At 37.2% G+C, this 25,279-nt stretch overlaps 1 protein-coding gene across 1 annotated transcript in view; it reads right to left on the bottom strand.

The window, feature by feature from the left end:
* Positions 1-25,279, bottom strand: part of LRP6 (LDL receptor related protein 6) — a 185,832-nt gene that overhangs the window by 52,723 nt on the left and 107,830 nt on the right. Inside the window, exons 4-8 of the mRNA XM_032644864.1 lie at positions 24,565-24,761; positions 22,690-22,821; positions 18,923-19,319; positions 17,689-17,860; positions 261-477 (exon numbers count right to left, since the gene is read on the bottom strand). Coding sequence (XP_032500755.1) covers positions 261-477; positions 17,689-17,860; positions 18,923-19,319; positions 22,690-22,821; positions 24,565-24,761 — 1,115 coding nt within the window. The remainder of the gene's footprint in view (positions 1-260; positions 478-17,688; positions 17,861-18,922; positions 19,320-22,689; positions 22,822-24,564; positions 24,762-25,279) is intronic.

Genomic DNA, 25,279 nt, shown 5'->3' with positions numbered 1-25,279 from the left:
AAGGAAATGGAATGATAGTCCCTGAGAAAGAAGATAATTGTCTAAAAGCTGTTCACTGTCTTCCTTAGCCACTATAAGACACCATGGGATATGATGTAAAAGGTATCAGACTTTGAGAAAAACGTACTTGTACCACAAAGAATTTATGTATATCCCCTCAAAACATCAACAATTTACACTGCTGACTTTACAAGCTGCTGACTGTCTCTATCTTTTCTCATTCCTCGTTCAATCTCTAAGAGAACTGTGGAATTACTTACCAATGATTCGATGAACATTTGTGGCCTTCAGGCCCATGAGGTCAGGGAGCTGGTCTATGATGATTTCCCGCTCTGCACTTCGTTTGTGTACTCTTTCGATGCTACGCCTCTGCCAGTCGGTCCAGTAAACATAGTCACCCAACAAAGTAAACCCAAATATGTGGGGAATTTTGTCTTCCACTAGCACTCGTCTCCCAGTCCCATCGGTATTCATAACCTTCAAGTTTAAGTTTAAAGAGAAGGAAGAGGAAAAGATGTGTACTTATTCTTCAAACGTACGTAAAAATGACAAAACCAACTACGCCTACATCAAAATCCAAGTGTCATCTTAAGTTACTCCTGTTACAATGCTTTCACAAAGTGACAACATGTTGATTTAATGAGAAGGATTTCGAAGACTCAATGTGGGCTCATATTTTACCTCTATTTCCCCAGTCTTTTATTACCCTTCCTTCTAAAAATTCCGGCAACATTACATTTAGTAGGCACCTCCTCTACTAAATGACTGTGTAAAAATTAAAAGTACAATATTATCGCCTTAAGTTTGCTTGTACATCTGTTTTCAAATTGTAGTGTACCTTTGCACATATTATTTTATTACGTATTGTGTTTTATAACATATTTTATTTTATCCTGAGAGTTTTGCCTGTTTGACATCTAAGGAAACTAAGATTCTAATAAGGTTACACAGCTTGTAACCAGAGTTGATGTCTTTTTTAGAACTCCTTCTATTTAGCGTATTTTTTATTTCATTGTTTTTGTTTAAAAAAAAAAAACACTCTAGATACTCTCTCTGCAACTAAATTTCAAGTAACTAGGATGTGTCAGCTCTTTCCAACTACCCTACAGCACAGCGGTCCCCAACCTTTCTGGCACCGGGGACCAGTTTCGTGGAAGACAATTTTTCCACGGACTGGGTGGAGAGGATGGTTTCAGCATGATTCAAGCACATTACATGTATTGTGCTCTTTATTTCTATTACTATTACATTGTAATATAATATGAAATATATAATGAAATAATTATACAGCTCACCGTAATGCAGAATCAGTGGGAGCCCTGAGCTTGTTTTCACTTGCCACTCACTGATAGGGTTTTGATATGAGTCTGCAAGCAACTGATTTATTATGGTCTCTGTGCAGTCAAACCTCTCTGCTAATCTGTATTTGCGACCTAGAGCCCTCCCATGTGCAGTTCACAGTAGGGTTCGCGCTCCTATGAGAATCTAATGCCGCCGCTGATCTGACAGGAGGCGGAGCTCAGGCAGTAATGCGACCAATGGGGAGCAAGCTGTAAATACAGATGGAGCTTCGCTCGGCTCACCTCCTACTGTGCAACCCGGTTCCTAACAGACCACGGACCACTCTTGGTCCATGGCCCGGGGTTGGGGACCCCTGCTATAGCAACATTATTAAATTCATTCTGACATTTTCACTGTAAACATCAGCAATTTCCCTAGGCGTCTTATCTGTCTCTGACATTGCAGAAACATGTACTAATCTTCTGTTCTAAACGACAGAGGAAGTATTCTAAAGCACCAACTTCCAAGTCCTCATCTGAGAACATTTCTATCATTTAAAGTGGCCTGTGTACCAGGCAAATCAGCCTTCAAAAATGTTATTCTGTTACTAATAACATGTACATGCAAACACCCACCTAAAAAGAAGTATCAGGCATAATCTTATACAAGTATTAGTTTTTTATTCATAAATTATATTCCATGTAAGTTAATACTGTGATGCCTAGATGGAATGACAAGCAAATATCTTTCTCTCTCCTCTCTAAAAATTTTAAAACACTTGCTGGCCTTCCCCAAACATCCAAACCTTGGAAACAAAATACTTAAAAATTGAGCAAAATTGTGCCATATTCTTGTATCTTCACTTGCAAATATCAATAAATATTTGATTTATATCTGATGGAAGAGAGATTATATTAGTTGGATGTTTATCTGTTCATATTAGATACAAGAGGACTTCTATTAAGCCAACTGAATAAATCTATATTTAAATATAATGTTTTTTAAAAGTCAAAAACATAGTTAAAAAGAATTAAATACTACTCCAACTCCTAACATTACACACTTTTTAGAGTTAATAATTTCTGCTTGAGACATGAGTTTAGATTTTTTACATTCACATTTTCTTGCAACAGACCATTCCTGGATATATTTTATGATGTCTATGGTTTATCTTAAAATTACTTTGGTGTTTAAGAGTAAAATGACTAAGCAGAGAAAAAGGGTTGATAATCTGTTTTCATATATAACTAGGATATAGTCTCTAGAATAGCAGGAACCTAATTCATCTATTTATGTCTTTCACAGCTACTATTAAAGAGCCTGGCAGAGAACTCAATAAATATTTGTTAAATAATTTTTAAAAGGAGGGACTTCCCTGGTGGCGCAGTGGCTAAGAATCCGCCTGCCAATGCAGGGGACATGGGTTCGAGCCCTGGTCCGGGAAGATCCCACATGCCGCGGAGCAACTAAGCCTGTGCGCCACAGCTACTGAGCCTGTGCTCTAGAGACCGCAAGCCACAACTACTGAGCCCGTGTGCCTAGAGCCCGTGCTCTGCAAGAAGAGAAGCCACCGCAATGAGAAGCTCGTGCACCGCAATGCAGCACAGCCCCCGCTCGCCACAACTAGAGAAAGCCCGCGCGCAGCAACGAAGACCCAACGCAGCCAAAAATAAATAAATAAATAAATTTATTTAAAAAAACAAAAAAACCTTAAAAGGAGACAGGTTTCCTAAGACCTACGACAGTCAAGAAACCTTAGTAAAAATGGAAATAAAAATTTATATAACAGTTCTTATCCTCAGATCCTAGCTTAGCCATGTGAATGAATGAAAGGTATTCTTGCCCAAATTTTAAATCCATGTGAAAATGCATACTACTGCCTACTTTTAGAGAATGGATACCTTCCTGATCCCTCCTAAAAGCAGAGCTCCAAGAAAGAATTTCTGGCCCCATTTTATTACTGCCTGGAAACTCTGATCAGAGTAAAAATTTTTCCTTTATTAGACATAATTTAGAATAGTCATTATTTTAGGTGGGAGAAGCTTATTTTAAAACTCTGTCCTTTTGCCTCCACCCTAATATGGAGATTCTCTCTTGACTCTGGTATCTTCCTCTACCCTCCTTGCAAGAATTTCCTCCCAATACTATGTCCTTCCTTCCCAGGATCTCCAATTTCTCCCTCTCCATAAGGTCCTTCTTTTCTGCCTTTAACACAGTTTCCACCACTTTAGAGAGACACTGTTTAAAAGCTGAATGATTCTGTTTTTGCTGCCATGTTCTCTGAATGATCTGTAGCTGCTGCCTCCACCCCTTACCATTCATTCCCTTACCTCCCTACAACTGGCTGACAATCCGTGACTCGGCTCAAATGACTACTGAAAATGATCAGTGACTACTTTTCTGTTCTTCTCTGCTCTTGTGCTCTTCTGCACAATCTGCTTTCTATCTCTTCATCTCCCTGGTTCCTCTCTCCTTTTTCAAACCTGGCTGGATATGTTCCAAGATTTCCTGAGTTGTTCTCTGTATATAAAACACCTTTCAACAGGCCCATCGAGTCTTAAGGCTTTAATATTACCTTATGCAGAAAAATTACAAATATGTAAAGTTCTAGTCTAAAGTCTCATCAGTTTCTACTGCAATATTTCCCACTGCATCTACCAGAAAATGTACTGCTACTTCATCTAAAATGTCATATACTTAACAGGAAACCTATCTTCTCCATTAGGGGGAGGAGTTCATCATCCTATCAGAGAGCATCTAACACAGAGTGCTAAACATTCTGTATTACAGAACTCTAAAATAATACGTTCTTACAAGCGTATGGTATAGTAAAACGTGTCTGCTTTTACCTTATTCCTCATTTCAGTATTATCTTAAATCAATTATTATCTTACGTTTAATAAACGAATACTAATTTTGCTGATTACTATGCTCCAATATTGGCCTTCCTATTAAAATTTATTTGCTGATCTAAAAGCATACACTAGTGACCTAATACTGAACTTCTTTTTAAAAATAAAATCTAAATTTCTACTTCAAAAATATTACAGGATCAACCAACTCTCCTCTTTCAGTTATGTGTCCTGCAACATTCTTGTTTGTTCATTTTGAGAAATTAACAACTTAAACAAAGATAGCTTATTAGCTATGAATTTAGATAATGGGCAAAGAATGAAACTGAAAACCACAGTGAGAAAAATAACAAAAAGATAATTCCGAAAGATTCTTCTGGTTTACACAACTCAGCATTTTCTTATTTAGCATTTATTCTTCATTCTTCTGCTCTCTAAAAATCTCTTATGATTAGCAAACAATACTCTGGCAGAATTAGACAGATTTGGATTTTAAATATAAGCTCTATCACTCACTAGATACCCTTAAGGAAATTTCTCACATGTAAAATAGGGAGAGAGCACTTACATTACTGAATTACTTAAGAATTAAAGAAAAGAATGTTTACTTATATAGCACAGTATCAGATTAATAGATGCTCAGTTAAATGCTGGTTCTTGCCCTTTATTGTTTTAGTAAAATGCTTTAGTCCCTAAAAGTAAACAGCTATACTTAAATGGCTATATTTAATTAATTTAGCAAAATATAGTGCTTCAAAATAAAAATTAATACATAAATATGAAAGGATATGTGGAAGTAAAAGATCAAACAACCACACAGTTTTAAGCTGAATAAAAACAGCACAGACTTTTCTGTATCCTTGCAACTAGTGGAAAACTGCAGGGCTGCAGCCTTATTCCCATTTCCAACCCCCATTTTTATTGTTTGCTTATGCTACTTAGATGCACGGTAACTACAACAGTAAACAAAATGGAGCAGTTTGACAATTTGATTGGAATATACTTTCTGCTGCTCTACCAGACCCTCAACTCCACTCCCCACCCCAAATCAAACAACGTTAATAAACATATCTACTAAATGCAAATCACATGAAAAGCATGATGAATGCTAAGAAGTTTACAACAGGGCCTCTTCTAGCTAAGGGATTACAATCTGGTTGAGGAAGTAAACTATATTTACATCAAAACCATAAACATACACCCTTCTCTGGCGTACAGCTAATCAGGAAAAACTTTAGGAAGGAGCCGGAGTTCAAATCCACCTTCAAGAATTAGAAGAATTTGGACAAAGAAAAAGAGAAAATGATTTTTCAGAATAAAAGAAGTAACACATGTTAAGACACAGTCATGAATGTCTTGTCTGACTGACTTTGAAAGAGTCGCTGTGAGGTAGAAAGAATACAAAAGGGACTCAGAGAGACAACACCCTATAGGAGGTATGAAATTCCAGGTAAGAAAAACTATAGAAAACAAGAAACTTCTGAAAGCACTTTAAGGAGAAGTGACATAACAAAGCTGTATTTCAGGTAGACCTCATTTACCTCTATTACTGCATCCAGATTGTGCTTAAGACAAATATCTTAAATATAGAATTACGGTTAATAAAATATTTTCAATTTCTATGGGATGATAATAGAGGTCCAAAAATCCCCTTTCTGAAAGTCTTTGGGGCTAGCTCCATTTTAGAATTTGGACTTCTCTGAAATACCGAAAGGCTAACACAAGGCACATGGCGTATCACCTCTACCTGGGTCCAGGGCAGCACGTCATTGCCAAGCATGATAATATTTTTCCAGCAAGACATATACATATTCCCACAAAGGGGGATAAACAGGGACTACAATTAGTCTTACACTGCTTCAAGTCAGACTCTTTTTTTTTAAAGTGTTTTTGATGTGGACCATTTTTAAAGTCTTTATTGAATTTGTTACAATACTGCTTCCATTTTGTGTTTTGGTTTTCTTGGGCTCCCCCACCAGGGATGGAACCCGCACCCACTGCCTGGACCGCCAGGGAAGTCCCTCAAGCCAGACTCTCTACCAACTGAATTAATAAAAATAACTTTCGGTTTCAAGAGCTTTTTGGATTTCAGAATTGCACATAAAGGACTGTAGGTTAGGAATGCTTTGGTGATCTTCACTCTGGTCCCCTGACAAAACTGGGGCTTGGATCAGTGTTAATGCTGATCTAAGTGCAAGCAAGGGTCTCAGGAAGAAGAAAAACAAGCAAAGGACATGTTAAAAAGATAAGGTAATTTTTAGCAACATCTGGCAAATCAACAACAAATGACAATGAAGGTCTTAAGATCTTTAGAATAGCACAGAGTCCAAGAACTCAAATATAGTTCCCTAAAAGCCACAGCTAAGGATTTTGTAGCTTTGCACACTAGAGTAGTAGTCCCTTCCAGCTAGCTATTCCTTGTTCTCTCACTTTAAAGGCAAAAACTAAAAGTGTTTTTTTGTGGTTTTTTTGGGGGGTGGGTGGGTAGTAGAGTAAATAAAGTACACACTAAAGCTAGATATAGCACATCTATTTCACATTAAACAATGTAATTAAGATATGCTAAGATACTTTAAATGTAAGTTTGTAACCACACTGCTTCCCTTAATTCCCTATCTTCCCATTCTTGACTGTTGTAGTAGCTTTTTACAACAGGGTTGGGTCTAGAACAGTGCTGGCCAAAAGAAATACAAGTTACAAATGTGAGTCATGTGTGTAATTTAAAATTTTCTAGGAGCCAGATTTTCTTAAAGTTTTTTAAAAAAACAGGTAAAGGAAATTTTAATAATATATTTAATCTATTCATATATATCCAAAATATTTTATTTCAACATGTAACCGCTCTTTAAAAGTTTATTAGCGAGACTTTATGTTTTTTCTTACTAGGTCTTCTTAGTGTGCATTTTACACTTCAAGCATCTCAGTTCAGAGCAGCCGCATTATAGGTGCTCCGTAGCCGTATGTGGTTACTGGCTACCCCAGTGGACTGTGCAGGATTAGAATTTCATGGTGGTGACTATACGGCCCACAACCAAGTTAATTTACTCCTGTTTTAGATTAGACCCCTGTCCCCCCTCAAACCTGCCACCTTCAGGGTTGCCCTAGACTCATCAGGCTCCGTAAGCCACAAACAAATGTCTTCCATTTCGTCTTTCCTCCCTCCCCAGCTATGCTATACTTAATTCTAATATGGGTTAAAATTACTTCAAAAAATGATTTCTCATGAAAAGAATAAAACTCTACTTTTTTCATCTTTTATCACATTTGTAAGTTTACATTTCAAAGTACTAGCTGAGATTTGCAAGAGTAAGGACAAAGGCATGATTCTTTCATTTCTTTTAGGTTATATCAAAATAAAAGTATTAAAATCACATTTATATTAATAAGAGAATCCCTATCTGCCATCTCCTTGGCTCTCCCCTTAAGAGCATTCTAGATTGACAGATAATGGTTGAAGCCAGGTAGTTCCTGAGTATCTTTACTCTGCTTTACTACATGTCTGAAATTTTCCATAATTAAAAAAAAGATGAAGAGAGGAAAGATAAGGGAAAAGTCCACGGGCACCTGAAAAATAATAATTAGTTGTTAGTAATAAATGCTGTTATCATTTTTGTGTTCATATGATGTAGGAGGCAATTATAAGAATCCTCTCAAGAAATTAAGGGATCAAAAACTTACACAAAATCTGATTGTGAGACTTTACTTCTAAGAACTACATATTTCCCTTTATACAGAGTCTGATTACTTCTGAAATGTGTTTCCTTCCATTACTTTTGCAGAGTTGACACTTCTTAGACAATTGGCTTCTGCCCTAAATGCTTCTCTTTTATCAGCCACACAATCTCTCTCTACTACTGGGCAGAAGCAACATAGAGAAACAAGAACATGTTGCTTTGTCTCAAAGAAAATTACTGTTACACTTCTCATACCCAAGGAGTAACAGTTTTGGACAGGTTACTAGGTTTGTAAATACAGTTTTAAGCCCCTTTATGTTTAAAATAACAACCCAAATCCTGGTAAAAGCTTGCTTGTACATTCTGAACTCAGAACAAACGCACCATTTTAGGCCAATCCAAAAGATAACCCTTATGCTTTAAAAGCTGAGCCAACACTAATTAAATCTTCTTGAGGGTGTGTTTCACCATATTACCTCAAAGTGGTTTAATTAAACTAAATTAGGCTTCTGTCACTTCTAAAATCTACCTCCAAATCTGAACCAGAGTCTCCAGTGGTTTTCAGCTGCTTCAACCACATTGTGGTATGGATTTAACATTCTGAGGCATTTCCAAATATTGCAAACCACACTGAGCATACGGGCTACAACAGGAAACAGATGTGGGTTAACCAGAACATTATCTTCACAGAGAGGAGGTAATGGCAAACCTTCTGCAGACATCACATCCGGTTTTTTTGAGCAGTTTCATCGGCCCATTAAATACCAAGACAGGATTACCCATGAAATCCTGGAACGCAGCCAGTCTACTACCAAAGTTGCTGCTATGCAAATTCACTTGACTGGACATGTTCAAGAAATAGATGACAACAGGACAACCAGGCACCCATCATAAAATGCTATCAAGTTCCAAAAAGAAATGCAAATGAACCATTCCTCTTATACTGTTCCAGCCAATATCCAAAACAAGTAGTAAATTAGAAGTTTATATATATATATATATATATATATATATATATATATGAGAGACAAATAGGTATCATTGGGGGCTGATTCATATACTTCATAGGTTATAAAGTATAATTTCATAGAAATGGCATTTTTGAAAACTATATCAATGGAAATAACATTTCAGTCATGCAGAATCTCACTGGGGTGAGAAGGAAAGAGAAATGCTTTGCATCCAGTAGGGGAAGCAAAGGGACGCCATGCACCTGTTTAAGAGAGCAGTAACGGCAAATTCAGTGCTGCATTTAAAGCCTTTAACCTACTTCAAGACATATTATGTCTGAGTAAACACAAGTGATTTTTAATATGGAAAGAAAAAGTATCAAACTTGCACTAGGTAGTTTCATAATATTTTTTCAAGGAGTCGTGCTTAGAATATTAAACATTTGCAGTTACTATGCTCTTTTACCGACAGAGCTACGAATTGCTATTGTGACCAAAGCATTCTAAACATGAATTACTCAGAAAAACTATAAAATTCAGAACAGATTTTCAGCTGAAGGTATCACTATGATGAAAACCAACACCACCTTAGTCAATACGCAAATGCTTCATGAGATACTTGTGAGAACCCCACTGTCCTGGAGCCTTTAATAAACCCTAAGGGAAGCACATTAGCATATTAACAAGGGAAAAATGCTCCCTTTCCTCTCATTCTTTTCAAGCACAACTAACATATATTTGGAGTCTTAGTAGGAAAAAAAAAAAAATCAACTCTAACATCTTAGTATTAAGACAAATTGCTCAAGTACCCATGAGCACGCCTTATGCCCAGATACTGGTTTTTAAATACTATTCTTCATTAAAAAGAACCATGGCTCCTTGGCATGGGAAATAAGAGAAAGCTGGAATATGCTGTTGTTCCAAAAAGTATTTTAAAACATGACAGGGGCTCCTTACAAAATTAAAATAAATTACAATTTGATTCAGCAATCCTACTTCTGGTACATACCCAAAAGAAATGAAAACAGGATCCCAAAGAGATATCGGCACACTCACGTTCACTGCAGCAGTATTCACAACAGCCAAGAGGTAGAACCAACTTAAATGTCCATCAACAGATGAATGATAGAGAAAATACGGTATATACATACAATGGAATATGATTCAGCCTTAAAAGAGACGGGAATCCTGTCACAGACCACAACTCGGATGAACACTGAGGACATATGCTAAACGAAATAAAGCCAGTCACAAGAAGATAATTACTGCATGGTTCCACTTATAAGAGGTATCTACAGTAATCAAACCCTTAGAAACAGAAAGTGAAATGGCAGTTGCCAGGGGCTGGTGGGGAAGCAGTTGTTCAAAAGGAATGGAGATTCAACTTTGCAAGATGAAAAAGTTCTACAGATCTTGCAGAACAATGTGCATATAATGAGCACCACTGTACACTTAAAAATGGTTAAGATGGTAGGTTTTATGTTATGTGCTTTTCACCACAATTTAAAAAAAAAAAAGATGGAGGCATGTCAAAAGGACACAGAATCACCTTGAAGGTGATCCTAATGCCAATTCTGGAACATTTTTTGCAACGATATAATGATGATAACGAAATATACCCTGTAGAATAAACTGAACATCCATGGGCTCATATATATACATATATATGTGCATACATATATATATGAATAATTGAATAAATAGGAAAGGGGACACCTCTTCCTTATGGGAGAATTCCAATTAATATAACAGGAATAATGGAAATGGTATCAGTGTTCACTTCCTGGTGTTGATCACTATTCTATGAGTATGTAAAATGAACCTGGGTGAAAGTTTTATTACTCTTGCAAATTTTTTGTTGAAGTCTGAAATTATTTCAAAATGAACAGTCTAAAAAAGAGGCAGCAGAACTCAACACAAAAAGTACTGTTATTAGGAATCAGGAAACTTGAATTCCATTGTTTTCTTCATAAATAGCAAGTTCTATGACCTTTGACAAATTAAAGAAGCTAACTAATCAAAAAGCAACAAACACTGCTGAATTCTGGGAAGAGAAACCTGGGATAGGAAGAACAAATGTTTGTGTAAGTATATGACACTATCTAGAAATCATCTGATAATGTCTAAACCGTCTGAACATGGCTTTTTTCCCAAAGACAACAACACTTTGAAAACCCATGAAACTCTGTTTGCTTACTATCTATAGACTAATGAAATCTATTGTGGCAGAGAAGGGTTTGGGAATTTTCCCCCATATTTTAAGAATAACACTGTAACTAAAACACAATAGTAGTGTTATAAATCTCAACCAGACATAAAGACCAAGTCATAAATCAATCTAAAATCAAAAATAATGAACTTTAACGTTTTAAATGTCTAAAGCTAAGTGAAGAAGCCATACTTATAAGGCAACATACTGTATGATTCATTTATGCAAATCTAGGTGCAGAGGTTGCCGGAGAGTGGGTGTGGGGAGTTGAAAATAAAGGGGCAGCACAAGGCAGTTTTGTGATTGATGGAAATGTTCTGTATCTTAATTGTGGTGGTGGCTACATGACTCTATGCACTTATTAAACTTATGGAACTGTAAAAAAATCAATCAAAAACAAAAAAACTGAACAGGGTCTATTTATTAATAGCATAAAGCCTCTAATTTCAGTCCTACTTACAAGCTCTACAAGCCTGGCAGATCTCAGAAGCTCAAAATTATAATGAAATAACAAAATACTAATCTATTGAAAATCCTTAGCACTATAAAAGGGATTCTAACTCCTTCCCTCAGATTATTATTTCAGATCAAATCTACCAAAAAAACAAATCACAGTACAATGAATGAAGAGTTTAGGAAATCTATTAAGAGTTCAACAAAAAATTACAGGGCCTGCATTATAACATTCTCAACATTTTAAAATTGTAAGCTACACTTAAAGTGGAAAAAAAATTGAAGGAGAATCATTTGCTCGTATGGATAACTTCAGCAATGACTATTACACAGAATCCTTAAATAGCTGGTGATAAATTAAGTTGAAACAAGAAGTTAAATACTTGTTATCGTTAACATTGCTCTATGTTTTGCAAATTCCCTCCCAAGAAGTCCGAAAAACTGTGGTCCTTGCCATTATATTACTTTTTACCCTTTCCAAACCTTCTAAAAACAGTAAAATAAAATCTCTATGACCCCTCTAAAAGTATAATAATTTCCCAGCTACAGGGAAATAACCTCCTGAAAAATAATGTTTTACATGAAACTCCATTAACATTACATGTTTGGCAAGCTTCAAACAACAGCTTTAAACATTTATTTAAACCACCATGCATATTAATAATGGAGTAGCCTGCATACAGGTCAACGCAAATCTAAATGAATAGCTTACCAGAAGTCACTAAAACTGAGTTACTAAAGATATTGAACCCCCAACAGGCAAGTTTTCTTTAGGTGATAGGAATTAAAGGCACAGTAAATAAGGAAAAATTTAAAGAAAAAAAGAAAACAGTCATGTCATCTTCATATAGATTCCCTTTTAGCAACTCTCCCAAGCAAAGTGTTTTATTTGTTCTTAACCTATGACTGCAGTTAATATAAAAAACATCAAAAAATGTTATAACTGGAAAGAACCTAAAGATCACCTGGTTCAAATGACCTCATTGGCCAAAATACAAAGACCGGAGATTATGTGAATTATCTAAAGTCACCGAGTTAAATGGCAAAATCAAACAAGAACTAGATCAGGGTCCAATATTATAAAATGTTTCAACAAAACATCTAGAGATTACCTCCATAAAAACTAAACACTAGGGCTTCCCTGCTGGCGCAGTGGTTGAGAGTCCACCTGCCGATGCAGGGGACACGGGTTCGTGCCCCGGTCCGGGAAGATCCCACATGCCACGGAAGTGGCCGGGCCCGTGAGCCATGGCCGCTGAGCCTGTGTGTCCGGAGCCTGTGCTCCGCAACGGGAGAGGCCACAGCAGTGAGAGGCCCGCGTACCGCAAAAAAGAACAAAAACAACAACAACAACAAAAAATAAACCCACTGTTATAAACTGTAAAGAGGATGACCTCTCTTCTCAAGAAAGTAGGACAATGAAATCAGGACTCTTACTTCAGGGGTACAAAAACCAAAGGAATAAAAAAGGTACTTCTAAAATAATGACTGTAACTAAAAACAGCTCCCCACATATTAAATGGTTTTATACTAAAACATGAGGCGAAAAAGTATAATAGCAGAACATTTAAAAAACAATCCAAGTGCAAGTTCAAACTTGGTCACTAAGTGCTTTCTAAGTACCAAATGAACAGATTATCCTAATTTACATAGATAAAATTATACTAACTCCAACGTGAGGCAACTGCATCTTGTTTGATGAGGCTCCAGGGTTTGCTGTGCCAGTTCAGGAAAATATGATTACACCTATCATCAAGCAAGTTTCTCTAACCATAAATACATGCAATAAGTTTTTTCGAGCCAGACAAAGTAGAGGAGATAATGAGATGACAGAGCATACAACTGGACAATACACTACTCTGGCTGCTATGGATGATAACAAGTTAAATAATGTTGTTAGAATTGTACATCAACAGGTAGCCTTTAAATAGGAGTTCAAAGATAGAGATAATCATAAGATACACCCCTATCAGAAACAAGATGATAGCCCATGCTTACACCTCAGTGAATACAGTCTCCAAATCCAGGTATTCTGTTCGGCTGAGGAATCTAATAATGGAATTTATCAAAATCATTCTTCCGTTATTATATGTCAAGAAGATGTGGGGAAAAATATATATTCATATATATACATACATATAGTGTGGTAGAGTAGTAGGAATGGGCAAAGATTCAGGTATTTAAGTTATCCTGAACATTCCTCTAAAAGTAAAACCAATTTTAAGGAACACTTATAAACTGGCAAAGATTCAAAAGAAAGAACTTGTTGGTACTTGTCATACACTCAGGAGAGCTTTATCTCAACAACAGATGATTATATTATTATAATTTCTTAAGGAGGAATTAATCTTAGAAAAAACAGTAAGAAAAACCATCATAAATGGGTCCTTGTGTGTTTTAACAGAGTTTCACAATACACGGGCTAAAGACGCCACAGAAATTACTTTAAAAAAAATCTGGATACTTGGGAAACAAATTTCTTTATAAGAGTACTGATTAAACAGAGGAAGTTGTCACGAGAGGAAAATACAGCCCTGCATAATAACCTGTTTCTGTTTCCCAACAAAATTGTGCCAGGTATAATTAGATTTTGACAAAACTACCTATGACACTGTTCTCTAAACTAGGAAATTTACAATAAAGAGATGTGAATAATTCTACATGTCCTTGAAGTAAACAAGAAAAATCTCTCTCTTCACCTACAACCACTAGGTGTTGCTGCATTTGTCAGCATAAGCTCAGAAATGAAAAGGGGGAAAAAATGAATAAAAAGTATATAATGAGAAAGTAAACTGTGAGAAAATTTCAGCTATGACAATATTATTATTTTCAATAAAACCAGTGACTGAAAACGCATTAACTGAAAATGTTTTAAACTTATAAATTACTATGATATGTCTTCACTATTGGTAAGCAGTACTGCAGGCCCTCAGTACAACCAATGTTTCTGGCAGTTAAAACGGACTGAGAAAAATGAGAATAGTGTTAAGACACAATGTGCTTCTGCCTACTGCAGGGTCTTATAAAGTTGAAATAAAGGCTTGTTTGATGTTCCCCAACCAGAAAAAAGAAAATGATCCTTTCTGCTAATGCTTTAGTATTTATTATCAGGAAGCCCCAGAACACTACAGTAACACTTGGGTGGGGAGTAGAGGGGACCCCAGTGCAGACAAGTAAACTAGAAACTTGTATGTAAAAGGTGAGGAAATGATTTCAGCATAATGAAGAAACGTAAATAAGTACCAGGAAGTACCTTTTAAATAACACCTACAGTTAAGTGGTCACTATCAGTTGCAAAGTAGGGAAATCAGACATATCCTCACAAACACATTCTTATATTAAAGCACCAGCCAATACGATGACTGTCTTTTTAAAAAATGTGACATCATCAGCAATTCCCTATGTACCATCCCTCTCTGCGGAATTGGTTATAGACCTCAGGTAAACCTATTTATTCTTTCTCGCAACTCTGTACAACAGAAGTCGAGTCTGAAACCCAGAGCTCCCCATTAATTTTCTCTGGTTTCCCCAATCCTCACACCCAGCTCCCCAATATCCAGCATCTGGTTACATCAACACTTACCCAAAAAAGTGAGTGAGAACCTGATCTAAGGAATCTCCACTGAGGGAGCAGAGAGCATAAGCGAATGAACATTTAAGCTCTTCCCATAAGACCCACTCAAAACACAAGAGTTTACTATGCCTTACACTGCTACATAATTTATCAAATACTTATCTTTTCTTCCCAATGTACTGGAAACATATATCCCAAGTAAACTCTCAGTCTTCCAGAAGAGAATAAGGCCACTACACCATAATTTAATATTTTCTTATAGTCCCGGGAAAAAGTACCTTTCATTCTTGGGCATGACAAAAGCAGGGAAGCTTTTCTTAAGAGAAGGAGAGTAGCAAGGAGCATGTGACCTAGACTAGGGTCAGATCAGCACCTAGGATCAGCTGATACGTAACAAGAGGCTAGCAAGTAATCCTAGAAAAAAGAAGCATTTTTAAATTCTGTGTCTTCCCAAAAGTTTTAGTCGACCTACTACTGAGTAAAGAAAACTGAAAAAGCTGGTGGTTACAGTTGCTCCTATAATCACTACTAGTCTCAGAGAGGGAAACTAACAGTTTTTCTCCCTCAGTTATGCAATATGAAGAGCTGTGCTCTTTCCTTAGTTTGCCATATACCAGCAATTTTACATATCGTTGTAAATTTGAGGGTAACAGATAACAATATCTGCTCTCTTTATTTCCCAGATGTGTCTGTAAAAAGAATTTTTTTTACATTGTAATTGTAATTAAAATTACAAATCAATTAGGAAACTTCATCAGAATCTCTGGGGAAAGAATGAGGGGAGGTCATTGTGTGTATAATTTCGTGGAAGGAGATATATCACTAACCTCAAATAATCTGTCAAAAGGGGGACAAACAACAAATAGCAGCTGTGTTCCAGTAAACCTGGAAGAAGAGAAATAGATCTGAAAGGTAAGTTTAAGGATGCTGGTACAAGTCAAGGAGGAAGGAAATAAGAAGTGAGAAAGCAAATGACACCACTTACATACATATACACAGCTCAAAAAGCCGGAACTAATACTAATTTTAAGACCTACTGCACTTCCTGCAAACTAAGAAAATAAATCTTGTAAAATGAATATTAGATATTGTTATATAATGTGTATTCATTTTTATTCTTAAACACTGTCATTCAGAACCTCCATAAATTCCCATTTCTTTACCTGAATCCCTCCTGAACTATTTGTGGTTTTGAATGAATTTCTATATCTAAAGTGCTAAAAGTGATCTGCAGTAGGGAAAATAAGACTTGAAAAATTCCTAGAAAGAAACAAATGTTTTATTTACCATCTAATCAGTCAGTCATAGTAAGCTAAGAAAGATCAAATACAGAATTTTTTAAATCCCTATAAAATAATAAATCACGTGTTCTTCCGTGATGTAATTATGTGCTCTTTCCTTATGTGCAGGACATTCCTCTGGGACACATGGACTTAAACTATTTTTCTAAGAGTAGTATACCTATATACTCATGTATAGTCCACAGCTGATCAACAATACACATTTGTGAACTGGATGGGCATGTTGTGAGATTTGTACTCAAGCCTACCCAAGTGAAGCTAACAGCCTGTCTGAAAAGTGAACTCATAACCTTTGTCTCATTAGCACTGCACTCCAGCTGCTAGATTCAAACCTAACTTGGATTTAAAGGGGGTGGGGGCAGTGAAACACTAACAACAGGAAGAAAATTTATATAGTCAAGTCTATGCATAATTTTCTATTAATGGAAACCAGCTGCAAGAGTTGAAGATGGTTTTCAGTATTTAAGCCTGGTGGAATACTAATGGGTTTTTTCTATTCCAAGATTCCATTCTTAAAGGAAGGCCCTTTAACTCATTATTCCCTCAGAGTCCCTGACATTCCTAAGAATCACCTTTCTAAAGTAACTGCTCCAGAGCCCAAATTATCTATCTATTGCAAGATGTGTGCTGTGCCTTTCTTTGAAGAGCCATTCAAAGCTATTCCTTATATGAGAAGTCATGTGTTTTCCAAAGAAATACTGTGATCAAAACTCCGTTTTAAGTATGTGATTCACAAGACCTCTAGCAATTCAAAGTTGTAAAGTTAGACTTCACAATCAATTATCAAGGATATATGCTCTTCACAAAACAATGTGATAAAACAGTCACATATTCACATATGGTGGTTGTTCCACCGTAATTCTATTCTGATTGCCCTTAGTTCCATCATTTGGAAAATATTTCCCCCAAGCTTTGGCTAATTAATTTTTCTCCCACACAGCTCATAAATCAATTTAAAAACCATTCACATGTAACCATCTTAATAGTTAATATATGCCACCACCTGCCCCAACACCATCACCAACAGAAAGTATATATGCATGTATGGGCTTTGTTGTCCTGACGACTATCAGCTCTTTCAGTCTAGAGCTTATGTAATATTTGGTTTGTGCAAACTGCCCCTAGGAAATTCAGGCAGTGGTTTTACCCATAATGAGAAAAATCATTCACATAACCTTTTAAGACTAGAGGTACATGAATACCCATTTCTCATGCCAGTGTAACTCAGAAATTTTATGGTTAGATGGAAGAAAATACACAATCCCTAGAATCCTAAAGGTTGAATAAAATACCTCCGGCACCCCAGTGAAGATGCAAGAATATCTGCATCAAATTACCATTAATTCAAAAACGATTATAAAACTGGTTTCAAAATGAAAAAGCAAGAAACAAACCTCAATTTTGTCTGTTTTGGCATCTCCCCAGTATATTTTGCCTTCATCATAATCCAAGGCTAAACCATTTGGCCAACCAAGAGAAGTGTTAACCAACACTACTCGATCAGAACCATCCAGAGCTGCTCGCTCAATTTTCGGGATTTCTCCCCAGTCAGTCCAATACATGTACCTATAGAAGTACACAGAATATGAGCTAAAAACAGATAATAAACTGTAACTTTCAGATATCCTAAAGGTGAGATCCACCCCTCCTTTACACTGATCATCCGTTAACACCACAGAAGGAAAAAAAACATAAGACAAACATACGAAGAGTAAGTTTAAGACATTTATAACAGCAGTGTGTAAGCTTGTAGAAAATTTTCAGAATGAAACAGTGTTTTCTAGAACTGATAATGCCTCCCAATAATGATATTCTATTTTCAGTTGTGTTTTTCAAAATATTTTGTACTCCTTCCCAGGAACAGTCCTCTCTTTCTTGCTGGCTTGTCATCTCTGACACAAAAAGGTTAAACCAGTAGTAATATTCAGATGGCAAACTGATTTCCCCAAATCACTAACTCCTCCTGTAGCACTAAGTGATTCTTGAGGCTCCTGAGAATTTAAGGGCTCGAAGGCATTGGTATGCACTGAGGTGTAATAATTTGTCATTATGTTCACCCTCAGGATGAATCTCATAGTAACAAACAACACTGGTGAGGATGTAGAAAGCTGTGTTTCCCTGGACCATCGTCAGGGTGTTATAGCCAAAAAAAAAAAAGACTAGGCATAAAGCTACATGGCCTGACCAAGTTTTGGAAATCAAATCATTTATATGCTTGTGGACATACAAAAAGTAAGATATATTCTTTACCAAGTCGTTCTGGAAGTACTGAAAATGAGATGAAATTAAATTTTCTAGGGGGGAAGAGAAAGAGCTCTGAAAACAACTTCTTTCCACAATTTTCATGGTCATGATGCAACCTCGGCAAAATCTACAGCCAACACCCCAAAGTCAGCAAGCATGGACTTAATTTAGAAGGAAAAAGTATTCAAAACATTCAAGGAAAAAAACTAGCAATTCTTTAACTTGAGATTTTATTCCAATCACTATATTCTAAAAATGGACAGTCGTTAAAGAGCTATTTATTGGAAACCAGCATATACTTCACATTGTTTTTCTCAATGTTTCTAGGAACCTGTAAAAAACCAGAAACACCTGGCAAAATTTTCTATCAGCAGAGCCTCTTACCCAACCATGGGATCTAAAACAATAGCCCGGGGTTCCTCTAAGTCCTCTGAAATCAAGATCTTCCTCATGGTCCCGTTGAGCCTTGTCACTTCTATCCGATCAGTGCCAGTGTCTGTCCAATAAAGATTTCGGGCAACCCAATCAACAGCAATACCATCAGGATGGGCGATTTGAGCAGTGACCACAAACTGACTGCCAGATCCATCTATGAATGAGCGGCGTATGGCCCTCACTTCATCATCAGTCCAGTAGATATAGCCTTCCACAGGATCATAATCTATGGCAATGGCATGACGGATGTCTTCCAACTGTAGAACAATGTCTGTGAAATCTGGTGTATCCAAAGAAATTCGTCTCAAATCTGTCCTTCGGGCTAAAAGCAGTAATTCAGTGGCACCTAGAAAAACAAAGTGAAAAAAATGAAGAAAAAACTTGAAACCCACAGGCAAAATTTAGTTACTCTAAATACAAAATGCAGAACTTCTTCAATAATTGAAAAGTAATGAGTATAAAAGGCTACTAAGGGGCTTCCCTGGTGGCGCAGTGGTTGAGAGCCCGCCTGCCGATGCAGGGGACACGGGTTCGTGCCCTGGTCCAGGAGGATTCCACATGCCGCGGAGCAGCTGGGCCCGTGAGCCACGGCTGCTGACCCTGCGCTCCACAACGGGAGAGGCCACAACAGTGAGAGGCCCGCATACCGCAAAAAAAAAAAAGATACTAGGGTCTATTTAGGGTGGAAATGGAAAGTAATGCAGTAAAACAGTAGTGGCTTGACTATGAGGTCAAACTCTATAATGGCTGAATTCTCCAAATCAAGTTTTGATTGTCTCTCTGGCTTCACTCATTATATAGCCCCTGGAATCAATAACATTTATTTAAAGGCATAATGAATAGCAACTAAGTAATGACTAAGAAGGTAAGTAGCTGAATATCAGAGGAAGGAAGTATAGGTCCTTTGTTCAAGAAGGATGTTTAAAAAGGTAAAGGAATCTAGGACAAGGATCTTTTGTGATTAACGAGAATGTTCTAAAATTGGATGTATTGTGATGGTTGTAACTCTGTAAATTTACTAAAAATCACCGAATTGTACATTTGAAATGGATGATTTTTATAGGTAAACTACATCTCGGTAAAGCTGTTGTAACAAAAAGAACTACAGGGCAATGCCTGACAGAATTAAGGACAAAGGAACTTATGGAGGAGGAAACAGCAGCAGAAGACAGAGGGAATCAGATAAATATGACACACTGGGTAAGGGTTAGAGTTGTTCATCTGACAGAACTGGATTCAAGCAGTTACACAAACTCGGGCAAAACACCTAATCTCTCTACGCCTGGTTTCTATAGGGTTGCTGTGAGACTTTAAGGAGATAAATGTAAAACTCAGAAATGTACCAAACATGTAAGTATTCAATAAATACTAGCTAATATATTATGATTATTACCATTAGAAAGTAAACTTTCAAATTTTTATTTCATTGAGTTTTAAATCAGATTTATTTATGAAATGCTTTTAACCCAAAACAGTATTCAATAAAAACACTGTTGTGAATGAGAATATTAACCTTTTTGTTTGCTTTGATTTTAAATATTCAAGTCAACCACTAGCGAAAAAACATTTAACTTTATATAAAAGCTAATAAAAGATAGCAAACAGGGCTTCCCTGGTGGCACAGTGGTTGAGGGTCTGCCTGCCGATGCAGGGGACGTGGGTTCGTGCCCCGGTTCGGGAAGATCCCACATGCCGTGGAGTGGCTGCGCCCGTGAGCCATGGCCGCTGAGCCTGCACGTCCGGAGCCTGTGCTCCGCAACGGGAGAGGCCACAACAGTGAGAGGTCCGTGTACCGCAAAAAAACAAAAAAAACCAAAAAACCATAGTAAGCAGGTTGACATCTCAAAGAGCGAAAAAAGATTCCCAACCAAAGAAACGAGTCCGAAAGAAAATACTGACATTAAACTTCAAGCATTAATCTGGAATTACAGTAGAAAACACTGAGAAGAGGAGTGAAGAAGCTCTCAGCATCAGCTTTTTGACTCATGGATTAATTATAAATGAACTCTGTCTTGGAGAGAATACAGCCCTAAATGCCACAGCAGGCACCAAGTAGGAGTAACTTTATCCAATTCACTGCCTCTGCTAACTACCAAAAGAAGCCAGCCCTAAACTCTGCAAACAAAGAAGTCATAGAGAGCGAAGCTGTCAATTTGGCAAGGTGATCAAAACAGAAGAGTTAACTTAAGGCTACTACATGCCAAATGTATATCTGAAATTCAAAATAGGAGTTAAACTCGTACATCTGCACTGCTATAGGATATAAACAGACCACTACTGCTAAAATAAATCCTCTGTTTTAAAGTCAGGCTACATTTTTAAACAAAAAGGCAACATTACAAAAACCTTTTGTTTTAAACTGAAACCAAATTATTGTTTGCCATGAAAACCATCTGACAGGAGTCAGCCAGCTTCACCTTTGACTAGGAGGATAATTTATCAATGCCAAGTCATGACAAATATCCTGTACACCAACTCAATTCCATCTCTCTGACTTCCTGACCCCCTTGCCAGGAACTCTAACCCACTCCTAAATAAAGGCTTCTACTTTTCAGAGTTAGATAAAGAAGCCACTGCTAAATATAACCATTTTCTTACCAGGTCTTGCTGGTGGCTAGAGAACCAGATGGTGATCCACAGGGGTAAGAATGAAGAGTAACATTCTCATTAAGAAGAAAAAGAGAAGAACTGGTGTTATCCCAAATCAGAAGTCCCTTGAAATGTCTTAAATCAGAATACTTCTCCAATATGCCCTCTCTCTATAGGGAATTGAGAGTAAGGAGAAGAGGCAGTGTGGTGGTTAAGTATAGAAAGAGTTGCTTTAAACAGTACAATAAGGAATTCTTTTCTTCTTCTGAAGGCAATTCTCTGTTGTTAAAAGGCAATTAAAAACATCATTCAATCATTTTTTAGAAAATATGTTTATCCCATGATAGTCCTTATAGTTAAAAGTTTAATAAACATCTTTTCCTCGCACTGAAGTTCTTTATTTACAAATGCTACCTACTGTTAAAAATGTATTCTTTATGAGAATACTCATTTCCACAAGAATCAATTGTGATCAATGACTATGAGATTTTTAAAATTTCATTTTATTTTTTAATTTATTTATGGCTGTGTTGGGTCTTCGTTGCTGTGCACGGGCTTTCTCTAGTTGCAGTGAGCAGGGGCCACTCTTCGTTGCAGTGCGCGGGCTTCTCGTTGCAATGGCTTCTCTTGTTTCAGAGCACGGGCTCTAGGCACATGGGCTTCAGTAGTTGTGGCTCGTGGGCTTCAGTAGTTGTGGCTCACGGGCTCTAGAGCGCAGGCTCAGTAGTGGCTGCGCACGGCCTTAGTTGCTCCGCAGCATGTGGGATCTTCCCAGGCCAGGGCTCAAACCTGTGTCCCCTGCACTGGCAGGCAGATTCTTAACCACTGCACCACCAGGGAAGCCCTGACTGTGAGATTTGACAGAGAAAAGAAATGGCACCTAATTTTTTTTTCCAAAATAGCATGTTAAAAATTCAGTTAAATACTAAAGTAATTTATAATATTCGAGAGTTGCCATAAAACACAAAACACTCCTAGTATATAACCAATTGTGAAGACTGAGAGATTAAGTGACTAGTCTCCCAAAGCACTGTAACCTGTAGAGCTTATTACAGAGAAATAAAATAAATCATAAAGAATCCCAATTGCTATCTAAAATTCTTCCTTCTTGGAGACCAACTCCTTACCATCTTTGCACGTTTTTCCATTCTCCAGGAGTTTAACCCCAGTTGGGCAAGCACACTGATAAAAAGGCTTGACTGGAGACATCAAACACAAGTGGGAACAACCACCATTATCAATTCCACATGGATTTGTAGCTGTCAAATATAAATCACAGTAATTAATACCAATGATTATGGATGACCTCCCCCACTCTAGATACACAAAGGTTAACAACCATAACATGAGCAACTCTGATAAACCAAATTATTACCAAATGTCATCCAGGTGCTTGACTACCAGACCATCTGCAAGGAAGGGAATTAACCAGTGAGAATTTACTTAGCATTTTGTATCCAAAGAGGAATATACAAGAAATAAAGCAGGATGTCCCTGCCCTAAAGAGCTTGCAATCTGGCCAGTACGACAAGATTAATGAACAATAATACTGGAAAACAATACAAAACAATGAAACTGCTATCTTGCACATTTAGACTGTAAAGTCAGTGTAGAGTTAAATGGGAAGTAAATCACTAAGGAAAGATACAGGACATGACTGAAGCCTTGAAAGGTAGGAGAACACATAGGGGGACATTCAAGTGTGGTAAAGCCACATGAATGAAGGCTTGGAGGCTGTACACTGGGTGAGATAATAAGGTGAACAGTGTAACGGGAGATTAAGGTTTGACTAATAGGAACTAAAGCTGAATAAGCACAGGGAGGGGAAAGTCTGTGGTGGAGGCACTGAGAGACAAGAAAAGCCATACTTTGGAAAGATTTACGTGGAAAAGATAAACAAAATGGACTTAAAAGGGAAAACTGAGAAGCAGAGATTAATTAGAAAATGTGAAGAAACTATATATAGAAAGGGATGGATTTAAATAATACTCAGAAAAAAATCAACAAAAGATGGAGATCAACAAAATATGAAAGATAAAAGAAAGCAATCACACATAACTGCAAATTCTCAAACTAGTAAAACATAAAGGATCAACAGTGTCATTAAAAAAACAAGAACAAAGAAATTCTTTTCTGAGGGCCAACACTGAAATAAAAAATTCACACAAGTGACTGAACATTTTCTTTTCTACAAAAGAGTAACACAAACATTTTAAATAAAACGTTTTTATGGACTCATGATCACCAGATTCCAATATGACACATTCAGTATTTGACTATCTCCCCCTAAATGGAAGGAACTAATACAAAGCAACGCATAATCCAAAACCCCTGCATTTTTGGCTATGGAATGCAGTCTGAAATACACTCAGACACACGCCAGACATTTATTTACACACCAGTGCCAAACACTTAACATTCTCATATTCTTTTAAACCTAATTCTAGTCCTCTCTTACAAGAAGTTGTTGTCAGCAGTCACAGCCCAAGTCATTATAAAGGATGGCCAGAAACAGAAGCAAAACTAAGAAAAAAACGTGGGGGGATGTGCACAGAAAAGGTATAAGCAAGTATTTTATTTAAGTAACCTGAGGTACTTAAATTAACCAGCTAGATTAATAGAGGTTTCCATTCAAGAAACGTGTTCAGTTTTACACATACAATGAACAAAATCACTCATTAGAGAGGAATAATATGAATAAGAAATGCATTTGTGCACAACCTTAGCGCATGCGCTATCTCAATTTCTCATTTTATCTCTCTCTTCTTTACCTTCATACCCCCGGACTCAAACAAAGGGCTGAGGTGGTCTGTAGTGACAGATATCAAGTTACAAATGGTTTACGCTGTTGTCTACCCTGACTTATATTTTGACATTTTCCCTGTTTATTTCTTCCCACTACCTTTGGATATATCCTCCCTCCTCTTGCCCCTCACTAAAGCCAGGCATCAGAGTGCTACAAAGCTATTCCAACCTGCAATTTAAAAATCAAGATCACTTACCATTTGGCTGCCTCTGCTGGCTGAAGGCATGTATATCCATGGGAGAAAAGATGTTAGAATGGACTTCACGCAGACCCTCGCCAGTGTACTTGTTGCAAGCCAAAACGGAGTGTGTATTCCAGTCAGTCCAGTACAATGTGTCCTCAAATAACGTCAAGGCAAAAGGATGTGGAAGGGAACCTTTAACCACCGCCTGCCTATTAAACACAAAGAGAAAAACTCAAACGTTTCTAAATTTTCTTCTTTAATCAAAACGTCACCTCTCCCATTAAAATGGTCTTGCAGTCCACATTAACACATACAAATCCTGGATAACACATATGTTAAGGTCAAATACACCTATGAAAAATAAGACAAGGAGTAAAGTCACACGTATTTGAAATCATGGTGCCCGAAATCCTCAACCAAGCACTTCAGAATGGTTCCTAACTTGGCGGCAGGCTCCGGGTGCACTACAAGCTAGCAGACAAAGTGAAGGCCCAAGTATCAGCACTGCTGTCAGCTCCCATCTCCGCACTCACACCTTCCATCCTTCCACATGATTCATGCCATTGGAAAGAGAAAGGCTGGCAAAAAGAAAAATCCCAGGGTTTAGAGTTGGCCCTGGGAAGTAGTTTTAAATCGGCAATAGGTTTTTCCCTTCTTGATGTGGAAGAACAAAGAATCTGAGCCTATTTCTTCCATCACTTCTTATGGCTTTGATAACTGAAAAGTA

Source organism: Phocoena sinus, chromosome 10, assembly GCF_008692025.1.
Source record: "Phocoena sinus isolate mPhoSin1 chromosome 10, mPhoSin1.pri, whole genome shotgun sequence".
NCBI classification, from domain to species: domain Eukaryota; kingdom Metazoa; phylum Chordata; class Mammalia; order Artiodactyla; family Phocoenidae; genus Phocoena; species Phocoena sinus.
This window is presented reverse-complemented; position numbering and strand designations above follow the sequence as displayed.